Source organism: Diadema antillarum, unplaced genomic scaffold (assembly GCF_040938485.1).
Source record: "Diadema antillarum isolate AM-2024a unplaced genomic scaffold, OU_Dant_1.0 seq00000160_RagTag, whole genome shotgun sequence".
In the NCBI taxonomy this organism is placed as follows: Eukaryota; Metazoa; Echinodermata; class Echinoidea; order Diadematoida; family Diadematidae; genus Diadema; species Diadema antillarum.
The window spans coordinates 1,168,399-1,192,259 of NW_027271231.1; the positions used below are offsets into that span (position 1 = coordinate 1,168,399).

The window sequence follows — 23,861 nt, forward strand, 5'->3', positions numbered from 1 at the left end:
ATTGTACACCCACAGTTTTCGTCCTTCGGCATTGCACGGCGCCTACCATTCTCCTAAGGAGTTAATCGGATGGTTAAAACGCGTTTCACAAAATTGTGATTTATGGACGAGTGACCTTTTCATGTTGGTGCTTTACAGCAGAAGGCTGTACGTCACGCGGGATGTCTGCCGGTCGTTATGCGTGACGAGTGAAACAGGTTTTCGCATCATCACCGGAGGATTTCCCCCGTCGCCGGCAATGAATGGATTTGATGAGTTCCTCTCGGTAATGATGTTTCAGCATCCTCTCTCTCTCCGACGTCTTTGACAGGCCCTTCAATGCGTCGTATCTACACTTACATCTTTATCATCCTCTTTGAAGGAACTCTCTTCCATTATCCATCTCCACTGGCAATACAACCCCATCATCCATAGTTCCGATGGGTGTGGAAGATAGAATGATAGGCCGCAAGGACATTGTATGCTGTTATCCTTTCTTTTATACTTCTAATGAGTTGTTACTTTTCTCCATTACTGGGCAAGGTATGAGATAAGGTTAATGAGAGCGACGCGGTAAGACGTACCGCCGGAACCGTTGAAGTTGTATATGCCGCTGATGGATGTGATGCTAACTCAATAGCCAGTATGATAAAAGTTGTTATTAAGCGCGTCACAAGTCAAGGCCTGTCAGGGTATCTAAGACAATAGGACAGTGGAGATTACAGGTGGAAGATGACGGTGAAAGTCTCTTTAATAGGACCATGATGTTTTTTCCCCTTGATGAACTGCCAACCTGGGCTAAGCAACTCTAAGGCTGTTCAGACGCCATATTATATGTTTTAAATTATATATATATATATATATATATATATATATATATATATATTGAAATATAAGATATATAGTAAAGCCGTATAGCTATACCAAAACAATATAGCGATACGAGATGAATTTATACGTCTGAATGCTGACTAACGAAACGACGTATAACGAAACGACGGTCAGAGCGTCGATTCGAACTAGAACTCGATAACGAATCAGCATTTCATCATGTCCATTATGCGTCTGAACGTATGGCGACCATAGCACGGTATAACTGGGCGGGGCCTCGCGCGAAAGGTGACCCTATTCATCTCACTAGCGGCGACGTTATGACCATTACAACATGAGCAGTTGGAAACTGGACATCTACATGACGTTTGCCAGAACGGTCGAGATTAGCGTCTGAACGGTCCGTCGGATATACGGTGCTTCTTTATAAATCGTTTCTTTATCGAGTTTTGATGTAAACTGGCTTGCGTCTGAACAGGGAGTCTATGCATACCCAAATACATGGAGATGAAAAAGTGAGGATTTCGCGTTTCCATTCCTGAAGCACAGTGAATAGTTACGCCTTTTCAACCGCACAATGGCATCACGGGCCCCTCTCATTTTATGCGCTCGAAGATGCAGACCATATTTCCCCCCCCCATCCCAGATCAAATTCTCGTTAAGAACTTCATACCTTTCGATACCACCAATCAGACACGCCGATGTTTTATGCCAAACGTTTTGATATTCATTCTTCGTTCCAGGCGAGTTTATGATGTTCCCATCGGCTTTGTGTGATACCCACAGGACGATTCCATTAGGGAGTGAGTTAGTATGAAGCCGATATACCGAACGTGTACCTCTCTCTTTCTCTATCTTGTATTCTTTCCTCCCATTATTGAGAGTGTAGGGCGCCAAAACAGATATTTCACTCATTTGGTCCCCAGACAGCGGGGACAAACTCAACCCCATCATGCAGTATATCATACGTCCCTTCAAGACCATAGCCTCTCTGGAAGCTCGCCCCCGAAAAAATCCAGCACCTTGTTGACTACACATAAATCACTACGAAACATCTGTAAGCCCTGATTTTGACTCCGCAAATCGTGAGCATTCCGATCGCATCGATACCACATGACCAAGGGCAGAGATGTCCTTAATTTTGTTACCCATATTTGTGTATCACGTAACAAGTTTAGAATGTAGCTCTAAAAGTAAATAACGATTGAATATCGCATTATTTCACACACAAGTACACAGTTTTATGTGATTTATGATCACTAGTTGTATGTGTTTCCTCGCGTGAAGCACTGTTCCTGACTATGAAAGGATCATTTCCACACCCTGTTCGAGTTATCCTTCGTAAAGAAAGTTTATAGAATCTTTAATTTTCTGTAAACCATTGATAAGAAATACAACCACATACATGTATACAAATTGGCAAATAACTTTCTTACTGGACTGTACACAAATTTGTTAGAAAATTCCCTTTGTGCATGAAATTGATAAAGAAATTTATTTCATTTGTAGTCTTGCACAACCTAGCACAGGACCTACCCCATCTTAACAAAGCATTTCGAACCAGACAACGTCCGTGCAATCTTTTCTTTTTTTACCCTGCCTGTCAAAACGCTCTATACAGACTGTTGTCTGTACGTTGTAATTTTTGCCAAAGTCTTTAGAATAGGGTCTGTTAAAACGTTATCTCTTGCTCTCTCATGTGTTTTACTTGCCCAAGGAGAGGAGTATTAGCCTGTGTTTGTTGTATGGACAATGATTAAGGCGGAAAGAGCTAGAAGGTTCTAAATCACCGACCAAAGATATCATTTGAAATCACAAGGACCCGGGATTCAAGAAAGCGCTTTTGAATAATTTCTATATGTTCCAAACATCCATAAAAACCGAGTCGAACGGTATGCGATAATGGTCAAGATGATCAATCTCATTTCGTCCCGTGATTCGAGGCTGATTCAGTGTAGAGCGAATCGTGAACGGCTATTGAACTAACGCAAGAGCACACACATGTCACGCGCCCTCGATCTGCTGTGATTGACAGTAACGAGTTGGTTTCGAATAGTTAAACTTCGAATAAAGATGGCGGCGATCATCACGCTAGTGGCATACAGGGACACTACATCACACTATCAAACAACGCCCTCTTGAATGAAGGGTTCGTGTGCCTTTAATCGTATTTTTTTTTACAAACCAATCGGAATATTGTGAGTTGATGACATCTTCGCCTCTTCCAGTATGAGCGTATTGCTTGAAAACATGTGAAAATCAAAATTTTCAACATTTCTCATTTATATCTTATCGATGAAACTTTTCCAATTCTGTTTGTCTGATTCCAATCAGTTCATTAAGGTCATATTGAACACGGAGTAGATTTCAACTTTACACACTTCATCACATTTTTCTTCAGTTGGACATGAAGTATATGTATCTGCATGGTAACCTTTGGGGCCATTTATATATATTGCTTCAATGATGTCTATCGCTTGTTTCTGGTGTTACTTTTGTCCAACAACGTTTCCGGGTATGTGCCCGGGTTTTCACATCATTGAGCTGGGACCCCTGATCCAACTCTCAGCTCCCTGGGCGTTCGTTGAGTATCTGTAGTATCACAACGCGCCCCGCCGAATCCATGAACCGCCCGTATGAAGTTGGCCAGAATTCTTCGTAGCCCGGACGCAAGATGCAGTGTCCTGCCTTACCGATTAATTGCATGCGTCCCTACGAGGAAAAAGTACTTGGACGTAAAGAAGATGGTAGTATCTTTTTCTTGGAGCTTTCCACCTTCACCACGGGTACCTTTGCTTCCCTTGGAAACCCCTCTAGCAAGTGGAGTTACGTTAATATCTACATCTGAAGAATTTATCTTGGAAGAGCTCTGACTATAGTTCAGATACCGTCCAGACCTCCCGTGTGTGTTGTCGGTTCGGGCAGTGGCTTGTTCCACCAAGCAGAGGATTCGATGTGGCAGCGGAGAGCCAGGGGAAATTCACCTCCTCGACTGGCAGGTAGCAAAAGCTCAGGGTCTTCTGAAGGCCTCTCTTTCGAAGAAAAATCTCCCTGTGGACGACTCAAAGGGCGTCACACCTTGATCACGACATACTCGGTTCCTGCCGTCTTCAACATACCTCGATCGTAAACTTAATTGGATTTTTTCTCTCCCTTCCTCTCTGCTGATTCTTCGCGCCCTCTGGCGTCTCATCCAATCATAGATCCCCAAATATACTTACGCGATGAACGATCGCCAGCTGATTTGGTATCTCCAATTACCGCCCGTCACAATTAAATCGCGCTTTTTCCTCTTCACGCGGAACATGCCCCTTACTTTTCACTTTCAAGTCTCTTAGCTATGCATGCAATTACCCGAGTGGACCCCGTACAGATGTGATGGAGAAAAAAACACCCTGAGAATAACTCTCTGGACGTTCGACGTACCCCCATAGGGGCTGGGAAATACTCCTACAGATTGCCGTAGGGCTGGTCAACAACCTGTGGATGGTATGTCCCGCCATTTGTAAATGACTGCGTGTGACTCTGTGCATTAGGAGCTTGCAGAGAAATATCGTCTTTCCATTCTACGCTTTTATCTACTGTATATTCGTTGAGTGACTTTTACATTTGTGATGGACTTGACAGTGCTTGAGTGTCCGAATAGAACTCCCCCTTTTTTTTTGGGGGGGGGGCACTTCGTTAAATAGCGAAAAGTAGGGAGCATGCAAAAATTTGTGTGCACATACACGCTTGCTTCCATACAGTCATACATACACATACATACACATACATACATACATACATATATGATAACATACATACAGTCAGCAATTTACCATTCAATTATGCTTAACAAAGAAATGTTTATATCTCGTTTGAGAATGAAGCATTTGAAGTCATGGAATAGTGGCAACGAGATCAGTTTAGAAAGCATTCCTGGTGAAAGCTTTGTCTTCAGATTTTCCTTAGTTGACAAACGTTGCTGTCATGATGAACAATGACATCTTTGTTCAGTTAAGAAAGTGAGGTACCGTCTTTGAAAAATCTTGTACTGAAAGCTTAGACCTTTCGACTTTTTTATGGACTATGGCTTGAAACAGCCATACATGTCTCGTCTTGTGCGTTGGAAACTGTAGCTATTTACAATACAAAAAGGATATTATCATTGATCACATTGTTTGCAGGAGTCGGCGCATTATCAAATAAAAATCTCGTTACAATTGTTGCTATATACATTTTCATTTCATGACCAAATTAAACCGTAAATCAACTTGATCAAGTATTGGTCTTCACAGATCCTGGTGTTTCATCTTCCCAAGGGTCGAGAATATCACAAGATTCTTAAAAACAGTTATTTTGTCATTCCGTCGCACCGAATCTTCATTCTTGTACACTTCTGCCATGTCTGTCGAGATATTACGATCGTGATTCGTTGACAGATACGCGAGTGCTCATTTGTTTGTCTGTGCGTGTGTGTGTATGTTTACAATGATTTAACATGGTGAGGCAATAACTGAATGTATATTTCCTCCTCATCTCATTTTTTCGTTTATGTATCTGTTTGTTGGTTCCCCCTCCAACCTCCATCCCCCCACCTCAAACAGACGGCCCAAGAATACCGGGACATCTTATATCGAGTTACTGGTGTTGACTTTGCGAGGGAAACCAAGCCCGGTCCGTTTGCCTACGATGCAATCTGGGCGGCCGCCCTGGCCATGAATGGCACGATCGAAACCATCAAGCCGCTCACCCTCGAAAACTTCACGTACGGAATCATCGGTCAAAATATGACGAACCTGTTTCGAGAACAACTGGATTCGATGCAATTCCTGGGCGTATCGGTAAGTTCTGGCAATACCCTTTCTACACCCCTGCCTCATCTCAAAGTTGCAGTGACATTGTGTAGAAACGTGTTACGGACGGTACTGAAAGAGTATTTATAAGTTTCTTACAGTTTCATATGATACAAGTCTTCCAAGCGTATCAGAATCAAAATCACTTAAAAACAAAAACATGTAGTAGACCAAGTACATGTCATGGTTGTTTTCCCATAAAGTCTTTTTTTTTCTTTTCCATTACAGCTCTTCTTTATTTCATTTTCTTTTTCAACGCAACATCAAAACACAATATGGGGAATGTGTGCACACTACTGTCTTGACAACATGACGCAAAGATTAGATTAAATTTCACTCGACTCATCATGGCATTGTAACCAATTTATAGTTTACCGAGAAAAAACGGCGGAACCCCCCCCCCCCCCCCACAAAAAAAAAAAATATGATGATTGTTAATATCGATCCCAGGAAGTAAATTCTATTAACTACAAAATATGATATCGGAAGTGAGACGAGAGGGAAAACCGCTACAAGACAAAACCAACACTCATAAGAGTGGAAACGATGTAAACAAAACTGTTGTCTCTTCAATCAAGATGTTTTAAAACGTTAAGATGGGTCTTTTTGTACACAACTAGAAAGATTTTTTTTATGCCTCCGCCACGAAGTTGTGCCGGAGGCATTATGTTTTCGGGTTGTCCGTCCGTCCGTCCTTCCGTCCGTAATGAATTTTGTGGACAAGGTAACTATCAAAACCTGTTGAGGTATCCTAATGAAACTTGGCATGTATGTGAATTAGGGGATGAAGTTGTGCCTATCAACTTTTGGGTGCACATGCTCAAGGTAAAAGGTCAAAAGGTCAAGGTCAAATACATAGAATTTCACTATTTCCACCATATCTATGCAATGCCTGAAGATATTTTCTTGAAACCTAGTGTATACATGTATTACCCAATTAAGATTCTCTGGTGAAAGTTTGGGTCATGAGGTCAAAGGTCAAAAGGTCAAGTAAAAATATTAAAACTTCTTTTTTTTCTCCGTACCTTGGAAAATTGTTCAAGGTATCTTCATGGAACATAGTATATGCATGTACTGACTGGCAGTGATTATCTATAGAATGTAGGGGTCATGGGGTCAAAGGTCAGGGGTCAAAGGTTAAGTGCAACACTTCAAAATTTTACTATTTCCCTCATGTTTATGCAATGCCAGCAGGATTATTTTTTTTTTACACTTGGTATATGCATGTGTAACCGAAAAGAAATTCTCTGGAAAGTTTGTTTGTTTTTTTTTTTTTGCCTCAAAGGTCAAAAGGTCAAAGATCAAGTGAAAGTGCTGAACTAACTTTTTCCTCCATATCTCGGAAGTGGCTCAAGTTATCTTGAAACTTACTACATATCTATGCATGTTCTACCTGAAAGTGATTATCTTATGAATTTCAGGGTCAAAGGCCAGATGAAAATGGTGACAATTTACTACTCAATACAGAAATTACACTTTTTCTCCATACTGGTTCCTTGAAAATTACTCAATGCATAAATGTATGAATGGGTCAAAGTCAAGTTAAAGTCCTTAAATCCCCAAATACATGCTCTCCTATTCATCCAATTAAACTTAGGTCAAGGAAGGTGAACATTCAACACATTTGTGACAAACTTGTCATTTCAGTATTTTGCCAATTTTGTGAAAATGTAATCACACATTGTCCACATGTACTATCTAGACCTATTAGGAGAATCATGCATTATGGCGGAGGCATACCAGTCGCCATAGCGACATTTCTAGTTTATTCCTTTTTTAAGTAAAATTTCCTCTACAACCGTGTATTTCTTTCATCGTTTTATTCTTGTGTAGTCTAGACAGGAAGGAAGTTTCTAATTGTCTGGGTTATAGAATTACTATAACCGTCTTTGCCAAACAGTGGAGGACTGCTCAAAGTGGGCGGTGAGTTAGCTCAGTCGGAAGCGCGTCTGCCTCACGATCCAAAGGACCCCGTTTCGATTCCCTGGTCCCACTGAGCAAATGTTGTGTGTAATCATACCGTCTCCTCTGGTAAGAGGCAAAACACTCTGTCCCTCGAACATGATATAAAATGGAGGTCGCGTGTGAGAGAGAGTTACAACTCATGCACGTAAAATATCCCGCTTCACTTATTCATCGCAAAGAGCAGGGTGTTTAACCCGATGAAGTGGTCCCGCCTCACTGGACCCCATGGAAGACCAGCTATTGCAGCTGAATATGGGCTATCCAGCCATTTTCTCAGATGGAAATGAAACAAAGAAATAAGCAAAGTCCATGGGAATTTCAGCATCTTGTCGGTGACGGGGGCATTAAATTGTCTCGTCTCATGGAAAACTTTACAGCCACTGCTCTGAAGAAGTAAGACTAAAGCATCAAGACATCAAGCAATTAGCTTTAAACACACACACACACATACATGTATATTAACATACATATATATCTGTCTATCTCTTTCGTAAATCTTGAAATCACGTCGTAAAGTTTGTCGTGACATTGAATGAAGTGAAGCCTGATATTCGTCTACTGCCTGTCATAATTCTGTATTGTGTGCAGTAGCCATGTTTTATTGCTGAATGCTGGGGCAGCGGTGATGTTTTCGTTGGAGACACTTTATAGGGCTTCGAAAGATGCCGTAGTGACATTAATGCCAAATGCTTTAAATATGGAAGTAAATCATGTTACTCTGATCAGGGGTTTGGCAGAAACGAAAGTACTTTCTTCCTAGTAAGAAGTATGGTTATATGAGGTAACTTGTTTTTGGGGGGTGAGGGGGGTCAGGATGAGATCCACGTCATTACACACCTTTTTAATTTATTTCCATTCACAAGGTGGATAGCCTTTTCTGTAAACGACTTATCTAACCCATGTTTTCATGGCACAGTTATGACCGTCTGTGCGTATTCACTAATAGCATGTGCGATGTTACACGTCGCTGTGGCCCTCTGTTTAAATGACTTTACTTTGGATGTGAGGGGGGTATAACTTTCGTAAACGCTATTCATCGCCTATCAATTTGTATCCATAATTGTCTGTGTCTGTATATAACGTATCCCATAATTATTATTTTATACAACAACGTAAAATACAAGTCTTCATATAACTGACTCCGCCGCGTTACCGACTTTATACTATGTACCATTCAGTCCAGCATAAGTTGTGTGGTTGTTTCTGTAGTATACTTATAGATAGCGTAAAGTTCGGTTGCGGCGATCCATCAAATAAAGGGATGAAATAATGATCGCTGAATTCTCAAAAAGAAAAGTATTCATATCGGATGCAAGTTTCCCCGAACTCAGTGGGATGAGAATCACGTAAACTGTTCAGACAAGTAAACTAATTCATGAGTCGTCTGGGAGTGATTACGCTGACACTACGTATAGCAATGCATTCAAATTGATATTTCCTTACATTTTTTTTTTCGGAAATGATTAAACAATGATTAATGTGGCTGTGGCGTTACAAGTGAGAGCATATTTCGTGGAAATTGAAACTGACAGTTGATTAGGAATGAGCGATGTGTTGTGTTTGATTGTGTGAATGTACTGTGTGCATGCATTTTTCTTACATTTTGGAGGCAGATTAATGATTATATCATCTTACTCTCGAAACCTTGCAAAGATGAAGAGGTAATTGAAAGTCGCACGCATTCTAGTACCGGTAGTTCCAGAGTAAAGAATTCCAACCAAACAATTGCACGAACAATGTTCTGTAAAAGCTTCGATGCATTGTACCAAAATGAAATTCTTGACCTAGTCACTTCGCTGCCCAGGAATCTGAAACGGAAGTGATTATGAACATTGACAGTAACACGACGTTTAGAATCATTCTGTTCGAAATATGACATATTGCGTGGCTGGCTTAAAATGAATACGAATGTTTGACTATAACATTATTATGATTGCATAAATTAAATATAAACGTTGGAAAAAAGCCATGTGATGGCGGTAAGTAACACTGTGTATCGTGTTCCGTATAAAGCTGGCTAGGAGTTATGTGAGTTAGAATATAGATGATGGCGCTAACGAAATCAGTCATGTTGGCCTTATCAAATTGTAGTACACCGCAACACGATTAGTATTATACAATTGAGTATATGAATATAAGAACGACCCAAGTCCAATTTTTGGCCAAATTCAGTTTGACATGGGAAATTGTAGCTTATGCATGGACTCATCTTGTGTGTAAATGATAAATCCTAATTACCCCCGGAAGTGCCTGAAATGAATGAGTTAAATCTTATATTAATGTAAGAATGAAGGACTTGGGTCATTCTTACATTCATATAATAGCGCCCTCTCTCATCCTTCTCCCATCTCTATAGCAGAATATCATGTATATGAATCAAAGAACGACCCAAGTCCATATGAATCAAAGAACGACCCAAGTCCACCACATAAAAATGGCCTCTCCACAATTAATGTAAATGTTAATTTTCATAATAATATATGTTCTAATTTGTATATACAATGTTGCCTTCCCATCACAGTTAAATAGAATATTATTGGACAAATAAAAAAGATATGAAGTTTTTTTTAGTTTACTCGAAATGATCTTCCATGGACTTGGGTCGTTCTTATATTCATATACTCAATTAAGTATTGCCCTCCATATAGAAGAAGTCTTCTTTGATTTTTTATACTTTTTTTTAATTTGTGGAGGACATTCTTCAACAGGTTTTTCATGTACTATTACACAGATATCGAAAGGAGCCGAAATACTTTGTAACTTGCTAACCCACACTGCAATAACATCGGTGTTAGAGTTAACACCATGGGTGTTAAATCTAACGCCGATCAAGTGTCAATAGAGGACCACACCCACAAGTGTAGAAAGTATGATGTGATGGTATTAAAAGGTGTTTACCTCGACTTCGTGGTGTTAATTTGACACTGTAGCTGGTGATATTTTTGACACTGCGCTGGTGTTAATTCAACAATGACACCGCATGGTGTTGATTTGATATTGCTTGTGTTAATGTCAATGGTAAAACACCCGTCCAACTTCAATAGGAGACCACATCAACTGGTGTTACTGTGGTGTAAATGTGTTAACACCTTTTCTTTCAAAAATCCAAGTACTTTATCGGAAAATTCTTGATCGTCTTGTTGAAATTCAAAATCAACAAGAAGAACAGTAACTAAAAAACTACTCAAAAGAAAATCTTATAACATATCTTGAAATGACGTCCGGAGGTGTTAATCTAACACCCAACACCATAAATGAGCACTGGAAATTCAACACCAGCTCGGTGTTTCATATTTAACACCGGACTTTTTGTTGTGCATAAATGCCATTTTCTGACGAAAATAGGACAGTTTCCCGCAAATTCATGCTAATAAATCAGAGGCTTTATCTCCTTTTGTTTTAGAAACTAGAAATAAAAGAAAAAATCTGGGCACCTTCCTAAAAAAAAAAAAAAGACATCTGTCTTTGCCTTCTTCCTTTATGTCAGCTACAGTCCTTCAGAAGCAACTTCCTTGGTAACGCTCCTACTTTTTTGTCATGAACATCACACGCGGTCAACCAGAGAGGAAAAACGAGCAAATTTTTTCCCTCCCTCCCCCCCCCCTCTCTCTCTCTCTCTCTCTCTCTCTCTCTTTCTCTCTGTTTCTCTCTTTCTTGAATAATTTTATCTTGTACCTTCCGGCACCCAAGACTTCTAGGTATCAATTTAAGCCGGAAAGAATATGCATGGCGTCTCTCGATCCCTGGAATTCCAAGCAGCGTCTCATATAACGACACAAAACGTTATTTTCTTTCGCTAGTTTCGTAGGTTTTCTAGACATATCTTCTCCCTCACTGTCTCTCTCTCTCTCTCCCTCTCTCTCTCTCTCTCTCTCTCTCTCTCTTTGTGGAATCATCGCTTGAAATGGTTTTATGAGCTCTCGCAATGACGATGTATGGGTGTGTGTATTTTTGACGAACAACGTCGACACCACTGAATATTCTGCTCACGATGGAATTAGCAGCTCCCTACCCCTTCTCCCGGCCTCTGTTACAGGCCCAGCCATTCTTTAAAGTTACATTTTGTACACGGTCCATTTTATTGTGATTCAGCTATAGTTTTGAGTACTCGTTGATTTTTCCTTGATTTGAAGTGAATCGGCCGGTTCGTTGCACTAAAACCTATAAAATGCAACTGGTCGCTTTCTCAACGTGGGGATCTATCAGAGGTGTACGGTTTCATGCGCCGGGGATCAGTCCCGTCTTAAGTGCCGTTCTGCGAGATGAAATATCTTGAAGTACGTATGGCTTGTATCCTGGACAAAGTGCAAATGTCCAGGCAGCGTTCTGGTTTATAATGGACAGGAAAAAAATAAAGAGAAAAGAGTGAAAACGCAACAGTAAACGATGGCGACGACACCCCCCCCCCCTCTCCTAACCCTATACCTTCAGCCTTCCTCTACGCCCCACTATATGACTAGTCAAGCTTTGATTCTTTTAGAATTCATGCTAAATCTGACACCCTTTCCGCCCTCTATCGGTCCTCAACACGGAGGGTCGCGGATATCCGGTTCCTGAGGGCGACCCACCGGGGGACGTTCTCGCCCAGCCCAATAAAACTTTTCGTGGCCTTTACATTTCCTTTCTCTCAATCTTTAACCCATCACCCATCCCTCTGACGTCATATGGTGCTACCTGTTCCACTTTTTTCTTTCCTTTCCCTGATCCGCCTCGCTAAAAGTCACACGTCCGTCTTTCATCAGTATTTTCCCTCAAAACTCTGTCGTGCGCCGTTACAGTTGCTTGCAATTTCCGGCTAAAAATCAGCAGAAAACTCATTAGAAATTCCAGGTGAATTCACTTAAGGAAATTACTAACAACAGAGGACATAGATTGAACGAAGACGGACTTCTTCCTGTCTGCTCTGCCTCATGAACACACACACACACACACACACACACACACACACACACACACACACACACACACACACACACACTTACACACACACACACACACACACACACATACATGTCTCTCTTTATATATATACTTATATGTATATCTATATCTATATTATGTATATGTATATGTATAATGATATATACAATGTATATATCTCTACTGTCATCTTCTATCTCTCCAATCATCTATGTAGCAACGCTGGAGATCAAGCAGTAAAATTAATGATTGCATTGATACAAGCAAGAATGATAATCTGTATTCTCTACTTGATATGCGGGATATCTGTTGAAATCTGTTGATCTTTCCCTATGAATAAATTTGCGACGCTCAAATTCTGAGTATCGTCAATGAGCGAAATATTTCAAGATACATATATATGAGAGATCAGTGACAGCAGTATAGATGTCTGAATACATATTTCATTTTAGATCTTCAATGCGCGGAAATAACTCTGTCTATTAAAAAAAAAACAGAATTGTATTTACTGTCAAAGAAACATACAGCTCCTTCAAGGAATAACTTAAAGATTCAAAAGCAACTTCAGATATAATTTGTCAAAACTGAAGTTTCACGGTGGTATAGTAAATAAGGCTCTTGGTTTGAAATCAGAAGGTGTGGGGTTCAAATCCTGCCCGCTGGGTCTATTCTAGGACGAGATAGTTTGCCCACAGTGTCTAACTGGTCCCGAGTGTGCGGGTGGGTACCTGAGATAATGATAATGGCAAACCGGCGTTGACACTGTCAAGACTAACCTTGGTAAGATAACACCATTTAATGAATGTTACTATTATTGTTATTATTACCAACATTACAATCATTATCATTGCTATTATATCATCATTAATCTTACTGCTATTACCAAAATAATATAGTATCATTTTCTTCTTCTTTCTTTCTTATGGCAGGGCCCTGTAGTCTTCAACGAAATCGGGGACCGGATTGGTGTACTTCGAATCAACAAAAATATAAGTAAGTTTTGTATTGTCCTACTTGCCCTTGTTCCTTATGTGTAGATATTGTACATTCATATGTTTCCATTGAGTATTGATATTGAAGTTAGATGGAAATTTCATGAAGAAACTTACATCATGTGAAGATAAATGCACGCAAACAAGGAACTTTCTTTACATTCATATCGTATTCTTGAGGTGTTCGTATGTAAGACGAGAAAAGCAAACATTTAATAAACTAAAAGTGGTTCGTTAAGATTTCAATCCACCCCGACGCCCAGACTACATGGTAGCCTATCAAGATGATGATGATGTCGTTGTTGCTGTTGTTTTTTATGATGATGATGATGATGATGATGATGACGATAGTGATGATGACCGTTTCCCTAGCAACAAGAGACAGGGGTACGTAACTTGCTCCGACCCCGGCTGGGACGCTATCTAGCATATCATAACAACGTCGGCCTGCAGGCACTGTTACACATGACCGAGGACTGAATGCCTGTGTGTTTGGGTAACAATGGTTGGGTATGCCAATTGAGAGAGCTAAAATTTGTGCAAGATGCTGTCAACAAGGCCGATCTATCACTATGCTTTTATAGTTAGGATGCAAAAAGAAAGAAAGAAAGAAAGATGGCAGTTATTTACCAAGCAGTCTCTGTGCGTCATAAGACAGACTTCGTAATTTACTCTGAATGTGGCTAATCATTCCCTTGGTGCTAATCAGATTAACCTCTCTCCTCTTTGCTGCAGATAGTGCGTCATAACTTTCAGCTCATTCAAGTGTATAAGAGCAGCAAGATGATTGTAAGCTTTGCATACAACTAAACTGGAAGTCATATGATATATAGTTCCTTTTTCCAATAATGTTATACCATTCGACAAATTCGACTAAGGACAGAACTTTAGGACAGTAGTGGGTGTTTTCCATTTTTTTCCATTTTTTCCCATTTTCCCCAGAAAGTTGGAAAGTGGCAGATACGAGGGGGGGGGGGGCACTAGGCATGCTCCCGTTAATTTTTATGAAAATAACCTTTATAAAAAGGAAAGAAATCGATTGTAGTGGCACCAGAAAATTCGGTGAAGCCCCAACCCCAAACCCCGGGGGGGGGGGGGGGCAGTCCCCAAATCTTGTGTAGGAGTCTCGTAAATACCTTCATTAAATTGGCTTTTCCTTGATCAAGTTCTTGATCAGCTCAGCACCAAAACAAGCGGACGACAACTCCGCTAACAATTGACCTTTTGACCCCTCAATTTCACTGCATTCGTGATCATTCTTCACATTGATATCATATCTCCCTCTCTCCCTTTCTCCCTTTCTCTCTCTCTCCCTCTCTTTCTCCCTCTCTCTCTGTCTCACTCACTTTCACTGTTATCTGTCTTCATGTATATTCATTTCTATTTCTGTCTGTCTCCCTCTACGAATCTATCTCTCTCTCTTCTTCTTCTTCTTCCTCTCTCTTTCTCTCGCTGCCCATCCATTAGTCTTCCATCTTATATCTTATAGTAGACATATTCTATTCTGTCGCTGTCTCTTTATCTCTCCGCCAGCAGCTTTAAGTCGTTTTTTAAATCTTCTGAGGGGACGCTGTGGTATCAATAGTGGATAAGATTCCCAACTCCCAATCGGAGGACCCGAGTTCGATTCCCGCCCAGTGGTTACGTCCTTGGACAAGATGTTTTTACTTAACATGTCCTTTTCAACCCAGGTGTATGAATAAGTGGCAGCGCTAGGGTAATAATCATGGCAGGGCCCTCTGGTAGACCACTTCCAACACTGGAGAGGCTACCCTGGATAGATAAGACATTATATGATTATTGATTTATTCTTGTCTTTCTCTGTCGCCATTTTCTGTACATCCTGGCTAATTTGGGAGAAACTCTCGTACGCCCACCGTGGTTGTATTAATCTGTGATGTACATATGTGTGTGTGTGTGTGTGTGTGTGTGTGTCTGTCTGTCTGTCTGTATCTGTGTCTGTGTGCGTGGGTTATGAATTTGGGTGCGTTACCAGCTTCACCGCTGAATTTCGATGAAAGAAAAAAGAAAGGAGTGCAGATATTAATAAGCACATGATACAATGTGTTGCGAGAATGCACTGACCAATGTCGGAGTTCATCTCAAAAGAGAATGTATTCAGGTATTATACGGGTTCGTATGACAGACTTTTTTATACCTAAGCAGTTATCGACTGATCCCCATCGATAGGAAAGCAGGTTCAACAGTTGACGCCAAGCCCCATGTCCCCTGGCGACTGTTGCCTTAAATGATTATGCGCATAGTGCATTATTCAAAAGCACATAATATTCTTCCATGGGGCACCGAAACCCGACAGTTCTCTCGCTCGAAGACTTATTTTCCAGGTTGCATGAGTTGGTCAAAAATCCTTTTGCGAAAAAAAAAAGTGAAATGCTCTATAGAAAGAGAGAGAGAATGAGAGAATAATTGCTGGATTGGCGTCAGCTCCGAAATTCCCTTGACGCTATCTATAACCGACTGATATTTTGTTTTTCTAAATGCATGAAAATGATTAGGATAAAATCGTTCAAGTTATCTGTATTCATATATTCTTAGACATCAAATAAATATGTGAACTGTACTCTGATGGGCAACTTTGGGATATCGGGTATCAAGCATGTAGGCCTATATTGCTGCAATTATACCAGAAGCTTAATTCTGCATGAAATGATTGAAGTTTTAGCAGCGATGAAAAAAAAAATCCAAGAAGGCTATTTCTCATACCTTGTTGCTGATTTACATCGAGAAGTGAATGTGTTCTCGCTCTTCTTGGAGCTGTCCGTCTCAGTATAGACTAAAAAATAATTCACATTGACGTGTTTACCTTTGTTTGTTTGTTTTTTCTCCCTGCAACTTCCAGACGGGACCCTGGTTGACATAGGCCGTTACTACAAGCAGAATGACCGCATCGAGTGGTTCTTACCCATGGAGCAGATCTGGGGTAAGTGGAGTCCTCGACATATGTGGCGCATGACAGATATTTGGGATGAGCGGAGCAAAACGCGAGGCCAAAACTTAAAGGCCGTTTTCAAACAAGACTTGAAAGTACTGATGGTAATGACGATAATGATGATTATTATCATTACTGTGGTTATGAAAATGGTAATTGACTAGTAATAATATTAACGATGATAATTGTGATAACAATAACAAAGGACATTATAGTTGTCATCATGACCAAAATGAAAAGTCAAGGAAGTGGAGAAGGAAACAGAATTTCCCTTCTCTGGGTTCCTTCCCTTGTATCATTTGTGGCCGATTTGGACTTCATTCTCACATGAAGATCGTCTGCCTACTTCTCCGTTGCATTGACAGGAGATTCCACATAATGCCATGGTTGTATTCACGAGCTGGACATCAACGAGTCATGCAGCCCACGAGTCAAACTGCCCAGTGTCCAGCTCGTGGGCCTGTCTTACTTTGTGTCTTGGCCGTGGGCTGCATGACTTGTGGGTGAAAGACTAATGTTTTTTTTTTCCATCTTTTCACTCGTGGGCCTGTCTTACTTTGTGTTTAGCTCGTGGGCTGTATGACTTGCGGGTGAAGGACTATTTTTATTTTCATTGTATAAGTCGTGGGCCGTATGACACGTAGGTGTCTGGCTCGTGGGATGACCCCATTCATTTAGGGTTGCCTCCTAGTGCATCTCTTGTGCTACACTGTAACATTATGTTTTACACTTTATTACGAGAAGAATTGCATTTTTGTCACTTTTTTGTGCAGAATCAATGGAAAATTGTGAGGTGATGATATCATCAGTTGAACCATTGCGTATTCCTATCATCTGTTCGAGAAATCTTTTGCAAAAATCTTTAAGATTTTACAATTTCCTTACTTTTACTGAGATTTGGAATAAACTTTAACTGGTGTGCTAACGAAATTTTGCTCTTATCATTCGCTCTTATCATTCAGACTAAGTTTTAACTTGTCCGCAATTCCACTTAAAAGAACCACTCAAAAAAAAAAAGATATGTGCTAGCTCCACGTCAGTCAAACAATGTCGCCAAACCTTTAATTCTAAGAGAATCCCTAGTACGCTGAGCACGGTGCACATACTGATAAGGCAACGGCCGTCGAGTGCGATGCTTTTTTAACACACCATAATGTTTATTATGCTTGGACTATCATACCGATACCAAATAAGCAATAGCCATGGTCGTCATCATTAGTTTGAAATAGGGACCGAAAGGCGAATGGGTTGGTGAAAAGATACAGGAATCTGCCCCTATTACCAGGCCTCCTCACTAAGATATTTCCTGTTCATTAGAGCTTTGATGACATAAAACATCATCAAAACTCAGTAGGTCCTATCCATTTAAACCGCTAGCTGCAGTAGTACAGCACATGGAGTACTTCTAATTCAAACAAGAAAGAAGTGACAGTTATACCGCAGCTTGAAGTCATTGATAGCGAACTCCTTGAATCTGACTTATTAGGTTAACTTTGAAGTACACAGCCGCAATGACACCAAGAAAACACAGCTTGCGTTGGATGAATTGACATTAGTGCATATCGAAACCTCGAGCGGCACCCGCGACGTCAAGACCTGTATGCGGAAAATTCATAACGTGGGGAAATCGAAGATTCAAGTGTTTTAGTCGTTTTAAAATCTTGGTCAGATCACCCAGAATTCCTGGAAAGGACTAAACACCCATTACAAACACAGACACAGACACACACACACACACACACACACACACACACACACACACACTCACACACTCACACACCAACAAACAAACAAACAAACATGAACACACACACACACACACACACACACACACACACACACACAAACACATATGTATCTGGTCACAGTTGACAAGCCTGAAATTCTACTCCGTGGATAGAAAGAAGCAATACTGTACCAACATTGGCTTAAAGAAATCACCGCTCAGGCAGTAGACTTGTACACGCATTCTGGAATGTGCAAACCACGTATCGCTGCTTTTCACATCCAGCAATTACAATTCTGGCGACACCAACTAACTGTTGATATCAGACACTGGTTGGGAGAAAGACCGATACGAAAGGTACAATGTACTTCGCACTGAGATGTTTATTAACCTATAGCGACGTTTTTAGAATGTTTTATGGGAGGTGATTTAAAGGGACCCCGACCAAGGGATTCAAGAGGGTGCTGCATAGACCATACTTACGCATCTACCATGTTCCGAACGACCGAATGAAATCGTTTCGAAACAGTGAATATGTCGAAAATGGTAGAAATAATGTCAATCTTAGTCCATCTCTTGATTCTGTCATTGTTCCTGGTTGGTTCTGCCTACTACATAGTACGGATGCTTCAAAGACAAGTGTTGCGTGCTAGCTAACCGCGGAAACTTGCGTGTTAATACTTAGGACACGTACAGTGTATGTAATGGTCGACGGATTGCTGTGTAAGTATAAGACTACATTTCGATCTACTTAAGATCAATAACATGCACGAAGAAACCATACTTACGCTACGTACAGCGAGTCGTGAACGACTATCGAACCTGTGCAAATAAAAAGAGAGCGCACGCAATACGCGCAGCGATCTACTTTTACTGACTGTCAACTGCTAGCTTTACGTCATAACGAACATGGTGGCGATCGTCACGCCGTCTCAACAGCGCCATCTTGTATTCCGAGTTCCGCGCCCCTTTAAGTACTGTTGATATCCCAAGACTGCTACATTCGTCAATTCATTCTTCATCAAATCATCTCTCACTTACGACCGCAGGAACAAAAAACTGAATCCGCAAAAACGAGCCCTTGCACGGCGTGCGAACACTTTTTTCTTTGTTTGCCAGTTTTCCTGAGTTTAAAAAAAAAAAGCAAGAAAGCGGGTGAAATTCAAGAGGAGGAGATTATCTTCGGCTTATTAAATTTGGCGTGAAATTTGAGGCTGCCGATGCAGAGTGCTATGAAATAAGCAGGTGCCTTCAAAGAAAAGCGCCTCTCTTCACTCTCATCGCGATGCAGGCCCGACCTGTCGATGTTGGGAATCTCTCAGCACCAAAAATTACAAATGGTTTTTTTTTTTCTTTCTTTCTTTCTTTCTTTCTTTCTTTCCGTCTTCACAAACGCATCACTGGATGCAGTTTAGCTCCGAGTGCGAGCATTAATTTCTCACGCGAAATGCTACATACACAGTAAATTGTGACACGCGATATAGCTAGGAGAAGAAAAGCCTTTTACACACACACACATACACACACACACACACACACACACATTCCCTATCCCTCTCTCTCTCTCTCCAGCGCGTGCTCACACACGTCATGTTTGCGTTATGCATCTATTAAGAGATGTGTCTCGACAAAAAAAAAAGAGTGGTCATCAACATTTTCTCCCCGCTGGATTTGTAATAGATAATTTGACAGTTTCAAACAATTTCAGACAGTTCACACTGTCAGAAGGATGAGGAAAACATTACAGATGTTCGTCTTCGTGCCGATCCCTTACTTCTCTTGGCAAAATTGTATTACGTAACGAAATTCCCTCGATGGTAAACAATCTAATACATTGTAATGGAAATATTGTGTTTCAATGAAAGCTCCGTATCAAGGAATATAACTCTTGTAACTGAAACTCCGACACGCAACTACACTGTTGCCATTCCGTGAAACACTTGTACACACACACACACACACACACACACAAGACATGAAGGCACCATCACACGCACACACAAACACACAAGACATGAAGGCGCCATCACACACACACACGCACACACACACAATGAAGGCGACATCACACACACACATACACACAAGACATGAAGGCGCCATCACACACACAAACACACACACAACACATGAAGGCACCATCACACACACACACACACACACAAACACACACACACACACACACACAAGACCTGAAGGCGCCATCAGTCCAAGTTGACTACTGGGCGTAGTAAGTGCACACACACACACACACACACAAGACCTGAAGGCGCCATCAGTCCAGGTTGACTACTGGGCGTAGTAAGTGCACACACACACACACACACACACACACAAGACCTGAAGGCGCCATCAGTCCAGGTTGACTACACGCCGTAGTAAGCGCAGCGACGTTTTAATAACGCAGCACGGAGAACGACAGGTTCGTCGGCCTACGTCAGGTTGGGACTAATGTGTGTTAAGGAGTCATACTCGTGCACGGAGAGTGATGAAAATTGAAAAGGTTGTGACCTAATTAACTGCTGTTGATAATGTTCTAAATAAAGTCCTTCCGCATGAGTTTTTTTTTTTTTTCGTGCTTAAATTGGGTATTAGGGAGACCTGCGTGACATGCTCCTGCGCACAAATAATAGTAATGTTCCTATCATGGCACGACCCATTCATTTTTTTTTTTTTGCGTTTTCCTACAACCAACACCAGCTGACAAATTTGTTGTGTACACGTATATTCGCAGGTCAAAATAATTCACTCTTTGCACCTTTGATTCCCACCGTCCATCTCTGTCTATCTCTTTCTGTGTCTCTGTCTGTCTGTCTGTCTGTCTGTCTGTGTGTGTGTCTGTCTGTCTGTCTGTCTGTTTGTCTGTCCCTTTGATTCGGACGTTTCGCACGTCCTCCCGTCGCTTCTCTGCCGTTACATAACCCAGCGTACTTTGCCCTACTGTCACAGTGCGCTGAATTCGGACATATGCCTCTATAACCATTACCTGAATTCCCTGTCACTTTGCAGAATTTATAGCCCCCCCCCCCCCCCGAAGTTCAGGAAAACTGTGCCATAATTACCTGGTGGGTATATAATTATCAAGCCGGCCTATGGCCTTGGTAGGCCAGGAAAGACATAAGCCTGTATAGCTTCTCTTAATCTATAATACTTGACGCGAGCATACTGATGGATGTATGTGTTTGCCCATTTCATAATCTGTTGAGTCGTTGAACTTTGCCGACGCCAACGCACGCAATTTATTAATGAATAATATCAATTATGAACACTGCTAATTATCATTCGCTATTAAATGAAAATTTTGATGGATTTCTGTCATCCATTTCATTTCTAATTATTACTCCAACTTGAAGTTTAGTGTATATATACTTAAAAATATTGCTATCGTGAAAATAAGATACACAAGTATGGGAACATAAAAAATACGTTTGTTGTTGTTCTTTTTTTAACCAGATGCAAAGCACTTTCCATGTAGTTTCCATGAGAAGTTGTTATTCGGTATCTTTCCGAATTGGTTGATGTACAAATTGATTGTCTGAATGAAGTGTTTTAAAAAGTATAGATTGAGTTGCCTCTTCAAGAAATGGTGCCCGGCATTTGCAGTCTTTTAATGTATAGACTGACACTGTGATTCACGTATAGGCAATCTTACCGAAACTCACGTAATCATGTGCTCTACATGTTTTCTCCCCTATGGTCGAGTTGGAAGCTGGAAGGGGGAGGAGGGGGAGGAAAACAGCCTGTATGATTGTCTGATTCACAAAAAGAAATGTGAATATTTTGCATGTACTCTTCCAAAAGTCCCTTAATTAATCACACCTTTTTTTTGTGAGGATATGTAATTGATACCTCGTTCAGCTGTAATTTTGGTCATCATTCATCGGTTATCGTCAGCTTTTTTGTGTGTATATTTGTTGGATTAGATACCGTCACCTTGAAAAAAAAAAAAACGCGTCTTCGATGATTATTCGCGTAACGTGGGTCATCAATGCTGTCACTTTCAATTTCTGTCCTATTGTCATCGCCGTCTTTTAGCATCCAGATTGTGATTAAACAACACCACCATAGCATTTAGAATAAGCCGTTTCGGAGTTCCGCTTTGCGCATGAGCAGAAACAGGTCATTCATACCAACAGGCATGTTAGTTTTTGAATTCACTTGGGCAAGCATCTGTGATGTAATGATTATTCATTTATAAATGCTGCTTGCCAGCACATCCAATTGAAAGCAAAAGTGATATTTAGCGATACCAATAGAAAGAGATTGTTAATACATTCAATGCAAAATAATGAAATGGATGCTTTCCAGAGTGTTAAGCGAATCATTCTTTGAATAGGATTGATGAATCCCATAAATTGTTCCCTAAAGCTTATGCATTATGTCGCTCTGTAAACGAGTGAAGTGTACCTAACCGACTGAGAAAAGAGAAAGGTCGTTCGTAGCAATGTGCCCGTGCATGAGCTTACTCCGAACTGGCTCATTATTTTCACTGGCATTACGACGGTTATTCTTTTAAGCGACGCTGCTACATCTGTACTAGTATTATTCCTATCATACTTGCAGATGAATTCCAGTTCAGTTATAACAGTGTATAAAGAGTCTGATTAGAGAGTGAAATCTTACAAGTGTAACATTTCATGAAAGTCCGACAAAAAATTAGAAAGTTATGAAATTATGATATTACACTAGTTTCTGCAGAACAGTTCACGTATACAGTTAATATGAATATGCAAATGAGAGAGCTGATGATGTCATCACCTCACAATTTTCCATTGATAGTGTACCAAAAAAAAATGACTAAAGTTCAATGTTTCTGTTATCAAAGTGTAAAACATGACGTTTCTCCTGGATGACTAACTTAAGAATAATGATCAGTTAGACATATCAGGATTTGACACTCGGGCGTAATTGCGTTTAAAAAACTGAAAATTTCAAAATTGTATGTACAACCTATGAGGCAACTTGTGAGAGGACGGCATTAAGACTTCACTATTTGCATATTCATATTGACTGTTCACCAACTGTTTCCTGAAAAATTAGTGAAACTTCATAAGGCATAACTTCCTTATTTTTTCATGCCAATTTGATCCAATTTTCATCGTTTTTGCAATGAAAACGTTACTCCTTCTTTTCAGACTAACTTTCCATACTGCACTGGAATTCCCTTTGATTTAATTTTCTATGACAAACAACTGCAAACGCCCAATTCTTTATCAAACGCATTTCGTACCAAAGTTTCGGTGGGCTTTGCAAAGAAACAAAAACAAAAACATCCCGACGATCTTCCAGCTCAATTATCTTCACTGGAGAAGACAACTTTGAAATGACAGCCATGCACATACGCTGCGCATTCACATGTAAATCCGCTTCAAGCAATGAATAACCTTTCGATTATAGATTGTTTCTTACCGTAAAACTTTTATTTTTGATAAACATATTCTCTCGTTCAGATGCCGTGCTTTTTTCCTCCATTCTATTCGCTCTTGCGTGGGACCAACTCCCTTATCTTCAATCATGTATGTCCTTAATTTGCGAGAAGATTGAAGGAAGATTTGCCAGTCGAAGTCTAATACCCGAGAAATCTCGCAGTAAGGTCTATCCTCTCAAAAGATTTCGTTTGATAACTTGATTGATAGACTTCTATGAAAATGAGGCTTGGTGAG

General features: G+C 40.5%; 1 protein-coding gene across 1 annotated transcript in view; it reads left to right on the top strand.

Moving 5' to 3' along the window:
- Positions 1-23,861, top strand: part of LOC139727904 (gamma-aminobutyric acid type B receptor subunit 2-like) — a 178,420-nt gene that overhangs the window by 129,577 nt on the left and 24,982 nt on the right. Inside the window, exons 8-10 of the mRNA XM_071638875.1 lie at positions 5,397-5,633; positions 13,460-13,523; positions 16,383-16,463. Of these exons, the coding sequence (XP_071494976.1) occupies positions 5,397-5,633; positions 13,460-13,523; positions 16,383-16,463 (382 nt within the window). The remainder of the gene's footprint in view (positions 1-5,396; positions 5,634-13,459; positions 13,524-16,382; positions 16,464-23,861) is intronic.